General features: G+C 42.8%; 1 protein-coding gene across 1 annotated transcript; it reads left to right on the top strand.

Moving 5' to 3' along the window:
- Positions 1–14,776: 14,776 nt before the first annotated feature.
- Positions 14,777–18,842, top strand: LOC141502874 (uncharacterized). Its single transcript, XM_074207848.1, has 3 exons — positions 14,777–14,998; positions 15,123–15,239; positions 16,181–18,842. The coding sequence occupies exons 1-3, from the start codon at positions 14,839–14,841 to the stop codon at positions 17,002–17,004; spliced, it is 1,101 nt and encodes a 366-aa protein (XP_074063949.1). The 5' UTR covers positions 14,777–14,838; the 3' UTR covers positions 17,005–18,842.
- Positions 18,843–19,291: the final 449 nt, after the last annotated feature.

Below are 19,291 nucleotides of genomic sequence, written 5' to 3'. Positions count from 1 at the left end.
GATTCCAGCCTCTAGTCCTGACTTGATGATTTCCTTACACACTGTAATCTCCTTCCCATCATTGTGCCTGTGTTCAGGTTGTCCCCCATAAGAGGAATAAGCTTATCCCTCACCAACACCTTCCTTTTAAAATTTAAAATTCCCAGATTTCTTCCCAGCTGAAGTGACCCGGCTTCTGGAGCTGGGCTCTACTTTGCTCGAACCCTTCCTGGGAGCTGCTAACAGCTTCCCTCCCCCCAAGACTGCTGGCATGCATTTTGCGGAGCTGCTGGGTGGCCGGAGGGACAGTGCGGGCCAGGGAGGACAGCCGATGAGTCCAGTGTGATCTCAGACACTCTCCAGCAGCAGCGTGGCCCCGGCGGGTCGCGGCACCCTTGCCTGCCTCAGTTTCCTCATCTGTAAGTTGATCCGGAGGCGGCAATGGCCAGCCACTCCACTGTCGGTGCCAAGCAAACCCCAAGCGAGGCCGCGAAGAGTCCGGCACAACTAAGTGATGGAACGGCGTGTGCGTGGCCCCCGGCGGCCTGTAGCCCTCCCGTGGGCAGGGGCTGCTCGGCCGCGCGCGGTGGTGCCCAGTGGCCCTCCTAGCTTTGGGGGATCCCCTAGACGAACTAAAGTGAGGCGTCTAGGCTCGGGGGTCCCACGTTGCCGCATCCGGCTTCCTCGGCTCCTCCCGCTCCCGAGTGGGCTCGCGGATGTCCCGGGCACCCTCGGCTGTCCCGGGCACACTCGCGGGGGAGCCGGGCGGCCCGGGAGCCGGCGGGCCGGGAGCGTACTTCTCCCCCGAGGAGTGGGGCTCTACCAGGCCGTCATGCGCGAGACCTACGACCACCTGGGCTGGGTGAGGGGCGCGGCGGGGCTGGAGAGGGTTGGGGTCTCACCCATCAGACTCGAGCCCTGTTCTCCTTCCAGGTTTTCCAGGCCCCAAACCCGCCCTCATCTCCCGGATAGAACAAGAGCCAGAGGTCTGGGGTCCAGATGCCCAGGACCCCCAGCAGAAAAGGGAGACCCCGAGGGAAGACTGCCCCGCTCCCCTCCTCCCCCCGACTGGAACTGGCTCAGGTCCATTTGCCCCTGCAAGGGTCCTTGCTGCAAGGCCGGCTCCTGACTGGCTCTGACATTTTTGTTTCCTTTTTACAGTTTGTTCCAGCCTTGGACAGCTCCTCTTCCTGAAGTCAACTGGGGCAGCCACAGCATCTACTCTTATCATAATGGATCTAGGGCAGGTAGCACAGAATTGGCTACGAATTGTTATTATTATTATTATTATTATTATTAGGTTTTTGCAAGGCAAATGGGGTTAAGTGGCTTGCCCAAGACCATACAGCTAGGCAATTATTAAGTGTCTCAGGTTTGATTTGAACTCAGGTCTTCTTTACTCTAGGGCAGGTGCTCTATTCACTGCGCCACCTAGCCACCCCAAATTTTTATTATTTCAAACAAGTCATAGTAATACGTTTATTATGTCTGACCCTGTTATTTCATTGATGAAGTAGATTCTTTTTAAGGAGTCTACAAGGGGAGGTCAGTATCTCCACTGCAATTTATAGTCTTAGAGAATAAATTTAGGCTATGTCAAAATTACATGCTCAGGGGCATATAAACAAAAGTAGGTGTCAGAGTTGGGTCTTGTCCAGAACTATTTGGCTAAAGACCAGTCTTCTCTCCACAAACCATGGTGCCTCTTTGAAGAATAAGTCATTTATATATCACTTTACATATCATGTTAGCACACACATGATCTCATTTTGAGCCTCATGCCAAATCATAAGAATGAAAAGATCTGGAACTGGAAGAGATCTTAGAAACCATTATGTCCAACTCCTTCATTTTACAGATAAAACCCAGAGATATTTAGGCCCCATGGCTAGTAAAGGGCAGGATGAAAAATTTGAATCTAAATCCTCTGACCCCAGGGCCAATTTTTTTTTCATTGTACCACACTGCCTGTGAGGAAGGTGTTACCAGAATTTAGTCACATTTAATTCCTTGTTTTTTTCAGTGTTAAATAAGAGACCTGTTTGCACAGGGGTAATGATTTGATTTTGTCTCTCCAGCTATAGTTCTCATGTCTTCATTAAAAAACAATATAAATCAGAAGAACGGTCTCCAGCTTCTCCTGAAGGGTCAATTCTTCCTTCCCCTTGTCCTTTTCACCTCCTATGAACCTATGGTAGCTAGCCTAAGTGGTATGATCTTGGCCTTGATTAGAAGCAGCTTCTGGGGGCGGAGGAGGGCCATGGTGCTGCTGGAGAGCGAGCAGATGATGGTGGCACTAAACCCATTCCACGGAAAGGGTTTGTGGAAGGCTTTGAGCCTTCAGACAATAAGTGTTTGCTAAGGGCTACTGATGGGAAAAAGAAGATCAGTACTGTGGTAAGCTCTAAAGAAGTAAATAAATTCCAAATGGCCTATTCTAACTGGCTGAGAGCCAATATGGATGGGCTAAAGAAGAGGGACAAGAAGAGCAAAAACAAGAAAAGCAAAGCAACACAGTGAGGGGCACTTGGATTCCAGTTTTATTTCACCATCTTAACAAATCTGAAGATGCTTGGCTGGTGGTACTGGCTTTTCTTAGGGCTGCTTGGTTTCATGTGACCTGTTGTATATTGAAGTCATTTTAGTGATCTATGTGAACAGAGCAATGTATTATTAAAGCTATTGCTATACCTTTAAAAAAAAAGAAGCAGCCTCTGAAGGATGGTTTTTTGGTTTCTGTGTCCATTGTCAAGCTAGAAGTGGCTCTTGCTTTTTTTTTAATTTATTTAAGGCAGTGGGATTAAGTGACTTGCCCAAGGTCACACAGCTAGACAATTATTAAGTGTCTGAAGTCACATTTGAACTCAGGTCCTCCTGACTCCAGATCCAGCAATCCACTGAGTCACCTTGCTTACAAATGTGTATATAAAAGAGGAAAAAACCCCACAATTTTAAGTATCTTACCTGAACTATCTTTGAAAAGCTGGATTTGAAAGAAGATAGATTTTTTTTTTGGTTCCCTGTTGCCTAGCATTGTCCCAGGAAACAGTTTCTGTTTTCTGAGAACCAGCCAGTATAGAGAGATTCAACCTGTCTAGTCTGATCACTTCATACTCCATAGAAACCTGAGATAAAGAAAAACACAAAACAGTTCATAGTCCCCATACACTGCAAGAACAGTGGCAGAGTGGTGGAAGATGAGCTTAGAAATACCACAATTTTTTAGACAATCTTAAAAACAAAAAGGATGCTTCAGTTTGTATTCAGACACTACCATCAGCTCTATTTTGGGAATGGATAGCATTCTTTATCACAAGTCCTTCAGAGTTCTCTTGTATCACAGCATTTCTGAAAAAAGGTAGGTCATCCTGCAATATTATTGTTACTTTGTATAAGATACATTTCCCTTTGCATCTTTTTGTGTAAGACTTTTACTGAGAGTATCATGTTCATCATTTCCCATAAAAAAAACAGCATTTCATCACAATCACATACTACAATTTGTTCAGCTATTCCCCAACCATTGGGCATCTCCTCAATCTCTAGCTCCCCACCACCAGAAGAGAGCTCCTATAAATATTTCTATACATATGGATTCTTTTCTTCCTGTATTTCTTCTGGCATATGAACCTAGCAGTGGTACTACTAGGGCAAAGGGAAGGCATAGTTTTATAGCCCTTTGGATATAGTTTCAAATTTCTCTACAGAATTGTTGAATCATTTCACAACTCCTTCAACAATGCATCAATATCTTAATTTCCTTACATCCCTTCCAACATTTATCATTTTCTCCCTCTGTCCTATTAGCAAATCCAAGTATAAGGTAGTACCTCAGAATTTTGCCAACCCATATTTCTCCCACCAATACTAAGGACATTTTTTTTTTTGTTGTAGCAAAACATTTTATTTGGTGTTGAAGGCTTTGCCTCCCTTGTGGCCTAGAACCTAGGGGGTTAGGGCAGGGCTGTGGGCTACTTGGAGGGTCTTGGGGGAAAGCTAGGAGTGGTGATGGTACAGATTCCTCTTTTTCCTCCTCTTTTCTTTTTCTTCCTATGCAGCCTCTCTTTGGCAGATTCCTTTATTTCCTCTAGGGCTGGAGCCTTTCTCCTTCTTTAATGATTTGCACACTACAGTAAGGCGACAAACAAGATGACCAAGGTGCTTTGGGGGAATCCTGTGAGCAGTAGTTATCTAATCACTAATTCCATGAACTCTAGGCTGTTCAGAGACATGAGGTTGAACATAATGATGGGCCAGAAATATACAGCCCCAAAGAGAGCTTCAGCTCTCCGGGACATCTGCACCAACACTGAGGCCTGGCTGGTCCAGGAAAACAGGGAGGAGGACAGGGGTGGGGGTGGGGGTGAGATAGGACTTTTAAAAACAATTTAAATAGATAGTATTGGGTGGGGGGTGGGGGGGTGCGGCTAGGTGGCGCAGTGGATAAAGCAGCCCTCAGACACTTAAAAATTATTACCTAGCTGTGTGGCCTTGGGCAAGCCACTTAACCCCATTTGCCTTGTTAAAAAAAAAAAAACCCTGAAAAAAAATAGATAGTATTGGTAACCTCATCTACAAACAGTTCATATCTCTTGATCATGTATCAATTGGGAAATGGATCTTATTTTTTTTATAAATTTGACTCAGTTCTCTATGTTTGAGAAATGAGGTTTTTATCAGAGAAACTTGTTTCAATATTTTTCCCCACAGTTGACATTGCTAGCTATATTTACTTCCATCTTATTTCACCTTCACCTCTATTAATTCTATTTTCTCTCTCCTTTCATTCTGTCCCTCCTCAAAAGTGTATTGCATCTGATTACCCTCTCTCCCATAATCTTCCCTCCCTTCTATCACATACATTTCCCCCCCCCTTTCCCCTCTCCCTCCCTCTCCCTCCTCCCCTTTCCTCTCCTCTTTTCCTCTAGGGTAAGACAGATTTCTAGACCCAATTGGGTATGTAACACCAGGTACTTTTGCTGAAAGAATCTTGCCTCACTCCCGGAGTGGAATAGCTACTCAAGATTTTGGAAGTAAATGTTGAAACTTGTTTTTGCATATAGCTAGGGGAAAAATTTTTAAATTAAAAAATAAGAAGAAAAAGTACCTTATACAACACCAACTAATCCACTTAAGAGAGAAGCCCTTTACTTACTCTGAAAGTGGATGCTGCTTCAAAGGGGGGCCTTGGCCCCATCATACTCATACTGATGAAAGTCACACTCTTATACTGACTTTGGGTACTTTTTTGCCTATACATCTCTCCTGGCTATTCATTGGCAAACTCACACAGGAGAAAAATCTTATCCATGTACTCAGTGTAGGCTTCATTTCACTTCATTCCTTCTTACTGGTACTCTTTACTCATGAATTCATTCAGCAGAGCACCCTTTTTCCTGAGTGGAAATGCTTCAAATGAAAGTATATTCTGAGAGTCACCAGTGAATCCATCATCCTGACCCTAAGCTTGGGAGGAGTGAATGTTGGGAAAGACAGTCTGCAGAAGAGACTGATGCCCAAGATCCACTAGGACACTGTTGTTATTATCCAGATATATCCCAGGAGTGTGGGTGATGTGGCCAGGCTCAGAACAAGGAGTTTATAATACAGATAGTAGTCTTTTCCATAAAGTATGAGATCAGGTCACCTAATTGTCCATGGGATAAAAGGATAAGAGTAAGATACATTAATGAGACCATCACAGGAGTAAAAAGATTGGTATGGTGAGGTAAGGGTTGAAGTTGAATGGAATTAACATGAGAACCAGTCTTGAAATTCTGTTGGATTAAAGATAAGAACTCAGTGTTTCTTGGTTCCTGGATCTTAGGACCAAGATGTTACAGGTTCAAGAAGGGAGTTAGGCCATCCTCCCATAGTGAATAAGTAGACCAAAAAAATCTGCTTATTTACTCACCTGGACTTGGATTTTATGCTTTTTTAAAAAAATTTTTATGTAATGCAATGGGGTTAAGAGTGACTTGCCCAAGGTCACACAGGCAATTATTAAATGTATGAGGCCACATTTGAACTCAGGTCCTCCTGACTCCGTGACCAGTGCTCTATCCACTTGGCCTCCTAGCTGCCCCATCTTATGCTTTTCCAAGGTTTAGCTTTTCCTCATAGAAAAGATCAGTGTACAGACTACTCATCAGATATTCAGGTGTATAATCCAAAGATTGGCAGACCTATTCCACAAAATAGAGAATATTTGAACTGGCTAGCCCCTCTGGATTCTGAATTTTGTATCTGTTCTCCCTGCCTCTCCTGGGAATGGACTAGCCTGTGGGCCTTTATAGTCTCTTCTGGCAAAGTTGCATTTTAACTGTTTCCATACTCTATTAAATATAAGCAATTTGGAGAACATACATCATAGAACTTGGAGTAAGAAATTCTGACTTTAAATTGAGTCTGAGATACTACTAACCATGTGGCCCCAGGTAAAGTCACTTAATCTCTCTCTGATTCAGTTTCTACATCTGCAAAATTGAAGATCAAATGAGATAATTGTAAAATGTTTTGTAAACCTTAAAGTGCTATATAAATGCCAGTTCTTATCATTATTATATGAGATATTTATAAAGCATTTTGCAGACTTCAAAGTACTATATAAATACTTACTATTATAATTATTACTGTGGTGATTGTTTTTCTTACCTTGAGATAAAGTGTATTGCAACACTGAGTTCATAAACACAAGGGCATGTAACAAATGGTTTTAAAAATATCTCTTAACTTGCTATTTTTCTGTACCTTTTCTTTCCCAGGAGTGCCCCAATCCCTTTCAATCTGTATATTAATACTTCTTGCCCTTAATGATGAAAAGACAGTGGCGCACCTCATCTGGATCTTAACATGACATTCCCAAATGTACTTTTTGAGGAAGTAGAAATGACAAACACATAAACAAAGATGGTAAAATTGGTTGGACTAAAACAAGCATGCATAGGAGAATTTGAATGCAATAGGAGGCATCTTTTAAAGGGGAAAAGTCACTTTTCAGGTAATCTGGAAGGAAACATACCAAAGGAGTGGAAAATGTTTTAGACCTTATTGCTACCCAAAAATTATTCACTAAAAAAATTTTTTTAAAAACCTATTCATTGATTTGTCCATATTCCCTTCCATATAAAACTTTCAAAAGAATGATTTAAACCTGAATTCAAGTTTAGAAGAGGTAGTCTTTTATTAGCAATATTTTATAACAGTTAACATCTTTACCATCACATAATTGAATGGAAAATATAGAGAATACAAGTTCCTACTTTGAAAATCTTTAAGCTTTTTAAATGCATTTGATATAGTAGAGAAAAATGCTTCCTATTTTAAACACTTTTTTTTTTTTAGGTTTTTGCAAAGCAATGGGGTTAAGGATTTACTCAAAGCCACACAGCTAGGTAATTATTTGAACTCAGGTACTCCTGACTCCAGGACTGGTGCTCTATCCACTTGCACCACCTAACCACCCTATTTTTAAACACTTTCAATAAAATATCTCTCTTTGGACATGTCAAAGTTATGCAAAATTCCCTGAAAGATAAGACAAATAACTTTGTATAATAACACTTTAATCATTAGTAGTAATGAGTAGGCATAAAACAAGTAGATTCATGCTTTGCCAGATGTATTTGCTGTTGTCATATTAGGACAGTCATTACATATAAATTCCCTATAAATCAGGAATCTTTTTTTTTTGTTTGTTTGTTTTTTGGTTGGTTGTTTTTTTTTTTTAGGTTTTTGCAAGGCAAACGGGGTGAAGTGGCTTGCCCAAGGCCACACAGCTAGGTAATTATTAAGTGTCTGAGGTCAAATTTGAACTCAAGTACTCCTGACTCCAGGGCTGGTGCTTTATCCACTACGCCACCTAGCCACCCAGCCACCCCTTAATCAGGAATCTTTAACCTGTAATCTGAGCACTTATTTTTTTAATATTCTGATAGCTATTTAAATATAATTGGTTTCCTTTGTGATCCTATGTATTTTATTTTATGGAGCTAAAAACATTATTATTAGCGGGGCCCATGGGCCTCACTAGACTGCTCAAGATCTCCATAACACAAAAAGTTTAACAATCCTTATTAGAGATGGTGAAGTCCCTCAGATAATTCTATTTGTCGACAACATGCTGATTTCAGGAAGTCTCAGCACATTTCAGTCTCCTAAATGAAATCCACAATCATTTAAAAGTGTTCAGTCTCTGGCCAATATGACCAGAAAGGACAGTGATCAATGTTGGAAGGGATGTGGGAAATCTGGGACACTAATACATTGTGGGGGAGCTGTGAATTCATCCAACCTTTCTGGAGAGCAATGTGCATACCCTTTGATCGGGCAATACTACTACTGGGTCTATACCCTGAAGAGATGATGTAAAAGGGTAAAAACATCACTTGCACAAAAATATTCATAGCAGCCCTATTTGTGGTGACAAAAAATTGGAAATTAAGTGAATGTCCTTCAATTGGGGAATGACTTAACAAACTGTGGTATATTATGTCATGGAACACTATTGTTCTATTAGAAACCAGGAGGGATGGGAATTCAGGGAAGCCTGGAAGGATTTGCATGATCTCATGTGGAGTAAGATGAGAAGAACCAGAAAAACATTGTACACCCTAACAGCAACATGGGGTGATGAACAACCTTGATGGACTTGCTCATTCCATCAGTGCAACAACCAGGGACAATTTTGGGCTATCTGCAATGGAGAAGACCATTTGTATCCAGAGAAAGAATTGTGGAGTTTGAACAAAGACCAAAGACTATTACCTTCAATTTAGAAAAAAAAAACCGTTATCTTATTGTGTAATTTTGCTATCTCATATACTTTATTTTTTCTTCCTTGAGGATATGATTTTTCTCTCTCAGCACATTCAACTGAGATCAATGTATCCATGGAAACAGTGTAAAGACTTAACAGAATGCCTTTTTGGGGGGTGGGGTGGTGGAGGGAAGCAAGAATTGGGGAAAAATTGTAAAACTCAAAATAAAAATCTTTCTAAAAAAAAGAATGATTTTTCTCTCATCACATTCAACTGAGATCAATGTATCCATGGAAACAATGTAAAGACTAATAGACTGCCTTCTGTGGGGGGTGGGGGGAGAGAGAAGCAAGAAGAGGGGAAAAATTGTAAATCTCAAAACTTTTTTTTTTAGGCTTTTGCAGGGCAAATGGGGTTAAGTGGCTTGCCCAAGGCTACACAGCTAGGTAATTATTAAGTGTCTGAGGTCAAATTTGAACTCAAGTACTCCTGACTCTAGGGCCAGTGCTCTATCTACTGCGCCACCTAGCTACCCCTAAAACTCAAAACTTAAAAAAAAAAAGTGTTTAGTTTCAGTCAACACAGGAAAAACCAAATGGATGAAGCTTATTGTCCAACCTACAGTACCTAGTTGGATGAATATAGAGTTTGTAAATAAAGAAGAGTTTGTAATTTAATAAGAAGAGGAGAATGTGTTCATTTGCTTTTGGAGAACTGCAAAGTTATTTTAATGAACCCAACCTTTACCCTGAAGTAAAGTTCTGTTTCTTTTTTTAATTTTAATTAACTTATTAGAAATTTATCAAGCTTAGTTTTCTTTCATCTACTCTCCAAATCTTCTACTTCAGAAACAAAAAACTCTAAAGCCAAATAAGCATAGACAAACAAAACATATTGACCATACACAAAAATGTGTTTTTCATTCTATATAAATCATTCATCCCTTCTCTGTTAGAATATGGATAGTATTATTCATCATTGGTCCTCTGAATTCATGGTTGATCATCCTTATAAACTTTCAAAATTGTTTGATTTTGCTATATTACTTTTATAATTTGAATTGTGAATTATTCTACAGATTCTTAATTCCCTTATCATCAATTCATATAACTTTTTTCAGGCTCTTCTGAAACCACTCCTTATATAACTTCTTACTGTACAACAGTATTTCATTATATTCAAATGAACAAGTCATCAACCATTTCTCAGTGGATGGCTATCCTCTTGGTTTCCAATACTTTGCCACTACAAAAAGCTGCCATATATATATATATATATATATATATGTATTTTTTTTCTCTTCTCTTTGATATCTTTGTACATAGAGGTCTAATAATGGTGAAAGTATAAACAATTTAGCAACTTTTGGGACCCAGTTTTAAATTGTTTTCTAAAATGATTGGACCAATTCACAGCTCTACCAAAGGAGCATCAATGTCCTTGTTTAAATGCTGCCCTTCCAACATCTGTCATTTTCTTTTTTTGTCAACTCTGCAAGAGTGTAACATCAGGAGAGTGATATCTTGACTTGCAAGTTAATTGGATATAAGTGAGACTCAGTTGGGCAAAGCCATAAGCCTCACTCTCTACAGGCATTGAAATCCAGTGGCAAGATGTAGGTCAGGAAGACTAGCAATTGACCCCAGATACAGTGAGAGATCTTGGCCTTTTTATTTATTTTAAAAAAAAATTTTTTTTTAGGTTTTTGCAAGGCAGACTGGGTTAAGTGGCTTGCCCAAGGCCACACAGCCAGGTAATTATTAAGTGTCTGAGACCGGATTTGAACCCAGGTACTCCTGATTCCAGGGCCAGTGCTTTATCTACTACACCACCTAGCCACCCCCGATCTTGGCCTTTTTAAGCCAAGATGTTTCCCAGAACTCAGTTTGTCTGAAGCAACATCCATTCCATGATTTAAAGCTAGATGTGAGATGAAACCTTAAGCAGCATCTTTTTATCAGTATTCTTCTGAATAGGTTGTATAGGAAACTAAAGCCGCTTGAGAATAAAACAAATGTATGATAATTGTTTGGAATGGGAAAAAAACTACTAGTGGGAATGAATAATAAAGGATATCATTATAATCAAATATAAGATTGATGGGCTAGCTATGTGACAATAATAGCAAGAATATGGCAACATAATATGGCAACTTAAGGTTCACAAAGCACTTCTCAAATACCTCAATTTATCCTCACAACAACCCTAGAAGGTGGCTACTATTATCGCCATTTTACAGATAAGGAAAATGAGACAGACAGAAATTAAATGATTTCCCTAGTGCCACTTTCAGCCAGTAAGAGTTTAAGGATTTGAGCTCAAGGTTTCCTGATTCTAAGCTCTAAGGAGGACTCTTTCCACTATGATACTCCATTGGCAACCCCATTGCCAAGAAAGAACAAAAAAGGCCTTCAGCTCATTGGGTGGATTCCTTGTGGCAAACTTATGGGAAGACATGGATTAGAGTCTCACAGGATGTGTAGTCATGGATGAGTTGAAATGTACACCCCCAAAGGGAATAAAAGCATCCATAAAATCAGTGGCATATTGGAATGGACTTTCACATTTCCATAAGGCTTCCAGGCTCCTATGACTACTTGATAGCATTTATATACTTAAGAGTCTGCCCTGCTTGAGTCCAGGTCTTTCATTTCCTTTCAATTTGTCTTTCACTTCAATTTGTGAAGCACCCAATATGTGTAGAAAGGTGTGTTGGCATTTATATCCCAAATATATTTTAAAAAATGAAACTGGACCTATATGCACAAAAATATTCAAAGCAGCTCTTTGGGAATTGAAAATTGAGGGAATGTCACTCAATTGAGGAATAAGTAAACAAATTGTTGTATATGGCTGTGTTAGAATAAACTATTGTACTTTAAGAAATGATGAGCAGGGGTTGACTAGGTGGCGCAGTGGATAAAGCATCAGCCCTAGAATCAGGAGGACTTGAGTTCAAATCCAGCCTCAGACACTTAATTTACCTGTGTGACCTTGGGCAAATCACTTAACCCCACTAGCTTACAAAAAAATTTAAAAAAGAGAATATGAATTGCACAAGTTTGCCATACCCACAAAATTCTCAAAAGACAAACATCTGTTATATGCCTACCCTTAAAGATCTCAAATAGCTCCTGAAGGGAAATAACACGACTGGTGGTTCATAACACTGGTTTCCTTGCTGTTCCTGAAACGCTACACTCCATCTCTCAACTGGAAACATTATATCCCCCATACCTGGAACTCTCTCCCTTCCTATCTCTACTCCCTGGCTTCCTTCAACCCTCAGTTAAAGTCCTTCTGCAAGAAGCCCAGCCTGCTTTGATCTTAGTTTCTTTGCTCTTAAATAATCTCCAATTTATTGTAAGTGTGTGTGCATATAAAAGCTTTTTTTTTTCTATAGAGTTGTTTGTATGTTGTCTTTGCTGCTAAGATTGTGGACTCCTTGGAGAAGGTACTTATAATAAATGGTTGCTGACTAGCAGATATACAGAGAAATAAAGACAGAATAATTGGGTGGGACAACAACTGAAGGAATCAGAGAAGTCTGAAAAAAGGTGGCACTTGAGCTTAGTCTAATAGGCAGCTGTGATTCCAATAAACTGAGGTGATGATGAATCCAAGCATGGAAACAAAAGATGGAAGATCATGTACAGTGTACATCGGGGAGGTAATGGGGCAACTAGATGGGTAGAATGCCAGCTCTGGGGTGGCTAGGTGGCACAGTGGATAAAGCACCAGCCCTGGAGTCAGGAGTACCTGAGTTCAAATCCAGTCTCAGACAATAATTACCTAGCTGTGTGGCCTTGGGCAAGCCACTTAACCCCATTTTCCTTGCAAAAAATAAAATAAAATAAACCTAAAATTTTTTTTAAAAAAAGAATGCTGGCTCTGAAATTAGGAGGACCTGAGTTTAGAGTTGACCTCAGACATTTGCCAGCTGTGTGACCTTGGTCAAGTCACTTAACCCTGATTGCCTCAAATCCAGGGTCATCTCCATCATCCTGATTCATATCTGGCCACTTGTCCCAGATGGCTCTGGAGAAGAAAGTGAGAGGGGCAGCTAGGTGGTGCAGTGGATAGAGCACGAGCCCTGGAGTCAGGAGTACCTGAGTTCAAATCCAGCCTCAGACACTTAATAATTACCTATGTGGCCTTGGGCAAGCCCCTTAACCCCATTGCCTTGGGAAAAAACCCAAAAAACTAAAGGGGAGAAAGTGAGGCTGGTAACTTAGCACAGTACTCCCTCACTCAAATGCATTCATGTTCTTGTCTTGGCATCACTTCCCTGATGTCATGGTCTTCTTTGAGAATGAAGGACAAACACTATCATCATCAAATCCAGTAGGCCAGTTTGGAAGGGTTGATATATAAAATATATGAGGAGTTATATCCTGCCATGGGTCTGGGCATGAATTTCTGAGAGTCAGCTTGGGTGGAAAAACATACCTAAACATGAAAGGTTGGGAAGTGAAAATCTACCAACTTTATTTTTGGAAACTCAGACTTTTTATAGCAAAAACTTAACTCAGGAATGACCAGTTAAAGGAGACCCAGTTTCACAATTTCCTGGGTAAATTTACAATATTTGTTCCTAGAAATCTGCATACTTCTCTATCAGAAAGACCTTTCACAATGACCTCTGGAGCCACAAATTGTCCCAGGTCAGGGTTCACTGGTGAACCAACAAATCCATACAAAGAGCAATAATCCACACATATCTTTGATGGAAAAAGTCACCAAGGATATGTGACTATCACTCCCAGGGGCTGGCCCTCTACAAGGAGTAATGAGAGAGGAGTCTGGAAAGATAAAGGATTTTAAATGTCATTGGAAGAAATTTGGCATTTTATCATAGAAGTAAGATGAAACCAGTGAATCTTCTGTTCAGACCTGTCCTTTAGAAATGTCCATTGGACAGCCATTGGGAAGCTGGAGTAGAGAGCTTGGAAGATGGATACAAGAAAAGAGAGAGTTTGTAAGAATCCTGGATTAGGGCAGTAATGTGGTGTGAGAAGGGAATAGATACGAAAGGCTGAATCTGTGTGAAACTAAATAACTAAGGGGTCCAAAATGGATGAAAAGCTAAGAAAGACTCCTAAGCTACAGATCAGAGTGAACATAAGAATGGTGGTACTCTGTCAGAAATAGGGCAGTTGCAGAAGGACATTTTAAGTTTGAGACGTCTAGATTGAGATGTTTGAATTTTTTTAAACTTTGTTATCCTATTTTTAACTCAATTATTTTTCAGGATCCTTCCATTCTGGGGCCAGGATGTGAAGGCTTTAACGGCCAAAGACACTGGCATTGATTCTAGGAGGAACAGAGATGAGCTAAGGCTTCTAGAGTAGAAGAATGAAGGTTTTAGGAATACCACGTTTCTATGAAGAGGAAGATGTGGAGAGGGGAGAGCGGCCCTGGAGGAGCCTGGGTCCTATGGTTAGAACTGTCACTGAGAGTTGGGGCAGTGGCTGCATTTGTACAGCTGGCCGGGCCAGAGCCTGTGCCAAAGCCACGGGCAGTTATGCTCTCATCTGGCCTTCACGACCCCCTTGGGAGGAGGGTGCTGATGGTCTCCAGTTCACAGACGAGGAAACTGAGGCGGACAAGGGTGCGGTGGCGTCTCCGTCAGGCGCTAGATTCAAACTCGGCTCTTCCGGCCTCCAGGCCCGGCCGAACCCCCTAACGCGACGCAAACAGCCCGGGGAGCCCCGTGCCCGCTCTCTGCCAAGGTAAGGCCCCGCCGCGGGGGCCACTCTTACTCCAAGCCCTCGGGGCCCCGCAGCGCGCGGGGCGCCGGGCCACCGCAGTCGGAGGCTGGAGGAGGGGGCTCTCAGGGCGCTGAACCGGGCCGGTCGCCATGTTGGGAAAGGTCGCCGCTCCGGAGCCAGCCAGGAGCCTCGGTGTACGGAGGGGCAGGGAAGCCGGGGCGCCGCCAACTTTTCTGAGGGCACCGACCGACTTCCGGCGCTTCACTTCCGGGCAGTGCTCACGTGACCCAGCCCGACCCGCTCCTCCGGCCTCGAGGACCGGGGTCTCCCGAGCCAGAGCTCGCGCGTCCGAGAAGGGAAGGGCGCGAGGGAGCTGCCCGGGGCGCGGCATGAGCGGGGCCGGGCCGGGGCCCGCGGCCGGGGGCCCGGTCAGCTTCGCCGACGTGGCCGTGTACTTCTCCCCCGACGAGTGGGGGCGGCTGCGGCCCGCGCAGAGGGCGCTCTACCGGGACGTCATGCGCGAGACCTACGGCCACCTGGGCGCGCTGGGTGAGGGGCGCGGGGGGCGGGGCGGGGCGGGGCTCGCACCCGGGGGCGTGGCCTGCCCTGGCCTGGGCCCTGCCCTGGGCCCTGCCCTGGCCTGGGCCCTGCCAACTTTCTACTCACCTTCCAGGTTTCCCGGGCCCCAAACCTGGCCTTATCTGCTGGCTGGATGAAGGGACGGAGGTCTGGGGTCCGGATGCCCGGGACCCCGAGGAGGCAGGCAAGACAGCAACAGAAGATTGCGGAGGTGAGACGACATTGCAGCCCAGGACACCCACGGCTTTCCCGGGGGAGCGCTAGGAAAGCCTATTCCCTACTCGTCGGTGTCCCAGTTAGTCTTTCAGACTGAGATTTTTGTTCTCCACACTACTCTGGGGGATTCAATCCCTAATTCTTGGGTTCTGCTGTGCACAATTGGTATCCCTGTATTTCAGTTGTGTCCAACGCTTTGTGACACCATTGGGGGTTTTCTTAGAAAAGATATTGGAGTGGTTTGTCATTTCCTTCTCCAGTTCATTTTTCAAATGAGGAAACTGAGGTAAACAGGGTGAAGTGACTTGGGTAGGGTTTCCCAGCTAGTAAATGGTCTGGGGTATGATTTGAACTCAGAAAGATGAGAATGATGAATCTTCCTGACTATTCACTATACTACCTAACTGCCCCTTAAATATTTCTCATGCCATTCTCAATATTCCCCCTACTTCTTAGTGAGACTAATAAATGGCTAGATGATTGTTTGATGAACTATTTGTGTTGCTGAATGTTGGGCCTCAATGAATCTCAAAACTCTTATTATAGAAACTTTACGATCAATATGAATATTAATTATATAATTAAGATTATAAAGTTCACTTGTGTTACTTAGCTTCTTGCTTTTCAACAGAGCTCTCGTTCCTCAAACACTAACTATCCTGTAGGGGAGGAAGGGCTGAACCTCTCTAGCCCTTCTGAACCTACATTAGCTATATGGTGACTGAAAATTTACAAAAACACCTGTGCGCACCAAACTGGCTACAGAGAATGATTTCCCTATCTTGAATATGTGAGTCAGTGTCTTTGAATCCAGCCATTTTCCATGTCTTGCTTGGGAGATGTGTTTCTAGCCATATTTGAAAAAGGTATTATTGGAAAAAACCTGGCAGACCTTAAATCTGAACTCTAGACTCTTGCTTTTTTTTTTTCTAATAGGAGCAAGGAGCATGACTGAGATATGGAAGCCAGAAGGGCCTGGAGTACACAAACCTGTTGAAGCACATAGGAAGAAAAATCTGTCAATTAAGGCTCTGCCTCAAGAACAAGAAAACTCTTCCTGCACCGACTGTGGCAAGACTTTACCTAAACACTCTGTCACTGAACTCCACCAATGTAATACGACCCGAAAGCGGTCATATATGTGTCCTGATTGTGGACGCCACTTTGCCTATCCCTATTTACTGGTCAGCCACCAGCGGATGCATTCTGGGGAGCGTCCATATCCTTGTGATCAGTGTGAGGCACGATTCTTTCAAAAGAAGTACCTTGTCCAACACCAGCTCATTCACACAGGTGAGAAGCCCTATACATGCCCTGAATGTGGACGCTGTTTCAGACAGAGAAGGTCACTAGTCATCCATCAGCGACGCACACACACAGGTGAGAAGCCATATTCTTGTCCTGACTGCAAGCGTCAGTTTGTCTATCCCTACCAACTGGCTACTCACCGTCGTACTCACACAGGGGAGAAACCATATTCCTGTGCTGAGTGTGGTTGCCGCTTCACATATTCCTCTTTGCTGATAAGCCACAGGCGTATTCATTCTGATGAAAGGCCCTTTCCCTGTTCTGAGTGTGGGAAACGGTTCAAGCGGAAATATGCCCTTGAAGCGCACCAGTGGATCCATCGTTCTGGCACTGAGATTTGGAGAAGCATGCCATCAGCAAGACAATCTGCAGCAGAATCCTCTGACCAGGGTCCCCGGGATCCCCCTGTGCACTGTCGTTACTACCCAGATATATTTCAGGAATGTGGGTGAAGGAATCTGGGAAAGATGTGAAGAAGCTCACACTCAATGGTTATATCTTCTCTGTAAAGTATGAGGTCAGGCCATCTATCTTTTGGGAGGGCAGCGATAAGAACTGAGGGTTTAAAGAGATAGGAGTCTGGTAGAAATGCTGTGAGGATTGCAATAGAAACAGAAGGAAAGGGGTAAAAGGACTGATGCTCTCCATTAGGAGTTTAGCTGGTCATACAAATCAAGTTCTAATGGATTAAGGTGGAGACTTCAGCCCTTCTTGGTACCTTATTCACAGTGACAAAATGTTTTGGGACCAAAAAGGGAGTTAAGTATAGGTTCTACTCCCTGAAGTTCTCAATGTCAGAACAAAGTAAAAAGGCAGCAGTCCCTCCCCTATGATTTTGCCAAAATTGGACTCAGGTTTAGTTTTCTTTTATCAAAGACCTAGGAAGTGGTGTCCTGCTCAGAGGTAGGAATGCCTCGGGGCCAGTTAGCTTGTTAGATGATTCATGCACTCACTCCAAAGAACAGAATGGCTTTAGTTTTCTAGCTAGTCACCTTGAAATTTGAAGATAAATTTGAGAGGGAGTGTCCAGCTAGTACCCATGTCCCATTCTAGAATATGCTCCACATTTTATCTACCAAATGTTTATTTATGGTATTCTAAAAGGGAGATTATCCACTGTTGTATGGTAGAGGCCTAAAACACAGTCTTCTTTTAATTCTAGTTTCTGTCCCTCTATTCTCCTCTAACTTGAGACTTGAGTATTAAGGGTAAAGAGTAAGGCATCTCATGTTTAGGGTAGCTATATAGTTAACCTTTATCTTTGCTATACTACATTTTCTTCCTCTGGGATAAATAGAATTTTAATTGATTCAGGTTTTCCATAGAAACAGTTATGTCCAACTATTCTAATATATAATTATTCCATCACCATGGTGACCTTCTTTCATGACAGGGATGTATAATTGTCCTTTTGTTTTTTTCCCTCATCTCTCTGACCTTTTGTACATGTTTCTGTGTTCTTGCTCAGTTTTGTAAAATCTGAACTGTTACCAAGTGCCTTATTCAAAGTTGTCTTGACTATTAAATTATTTTATAGAGACACCAGTCTCAATTTCTTTTGGAAAAAAAAATTACTTGTTTACACAGTTATTTGAAATAAATGTTATGGACTTAATTCAGGACACATAACACATTGTAAAATGAAAGGGTGTCCTGCCAAATCCTGTTAAAAACTGGGTTTCCATAATTTTCCTTGACCTTTCTATCTTATGCAAAGTTCTGACCAACTCATATATTTACATACTTATCTTAAAACCTAGCTCCCAACACCATGGATTTGTCTGATCTCAAATTCTTTTTTTTTTAAAATTTGCTTTCTGTTGTCAATATTTCACTGGTAGGAGTTGGAATTAGAAGATATGAGATTGAACCCCCAATTTAGCACCTAATTCTCTTTGTGGCCTTGGACAAGATTCTTAATCTGGGCCTCAGTTTCTTCATCTGAAAAATATGGAACTTGGACAGAATGACCCTGAGGGTTCCATGCTGCTCTAAATTTTTTATCTTAGGTGGAGTAGGCATTTCTTTTAGAACATTGTTCTTCTGGGATACCTCCCTTATCTTTTTGCATCCTTTCCTGCTCAAAGGCTCTCATCTCTTTTTTATAGAATGTAAACATTGGCATATTTCTCTGAATTTCATTTCCCTACACCATTCACTTGTACCTTATAGCAAATTCCAAAGCTGCAATTATATCCTTTTATTCACGCATTTATTAGGCACCTGCGGTTGTGATTTAAAAAGATATATATAATCGGGGGCGGCTAGGCGGCGCAGCGGATAGAGCACCGGCCCTGGAGTCAGGAGGACCTGGGTTCAAATCCAGTCTCATACACTTAATAATTACCTAGCTGTGTGGCCTTGGGCAAGCCACTTAACCCCATTTGCCTTGCAAAACAAACAAACAAAAAAAAGACATGATCCCACCACAAACGTTTGTGGGTCGGGGTGGGCAGCCCAGGTCGGGCCGATGTTTACCTTCCAGGCTGGGGTTCGGCTGCCCGCCCGCTACCGGCGCAGGGAAGGGGCAGCGCGGCGAAGCCGTGGCGGCGGCCATCTTGGAAGAGGGCGGCCTCGGGCGAGCACGCTCCGAGGCGCCATGCGCGCTGAGGGCGTGGCCGGGGTTCCGGGCCCGGGCGCGGCCCCGCCCGCCCCGCTTTTCCTGCTGGGCCCTGGGGACGCTCCCGGGTTTCGCGCCGGCCTCCCGACGGCGAGGCTGGGGCCCGGGGGGGCGGGGCG

This window comes from Macrotis lagotis, chromosome X, assembly GCF_037893015.1.
Source record: "Macrotis lagotis isolate mMagLag1 chromosome X, bilby.v1.9.chrom.fasta, whole genome shotgun sequence".
In the NCBI taxonomy this organism is placed as follows: domain Eukaryota; kingdom Metazoa; phylum Chordata; class Mammalia; order Peramelemorphia; family Peramelidae; genus Macrotis; species Macrotis lagotis.
The sequence above is the reverse complement of the archived record's forward strand: the minus strand, read 5'-3'. Positions and strand labels throughout refer to the sequence as shown.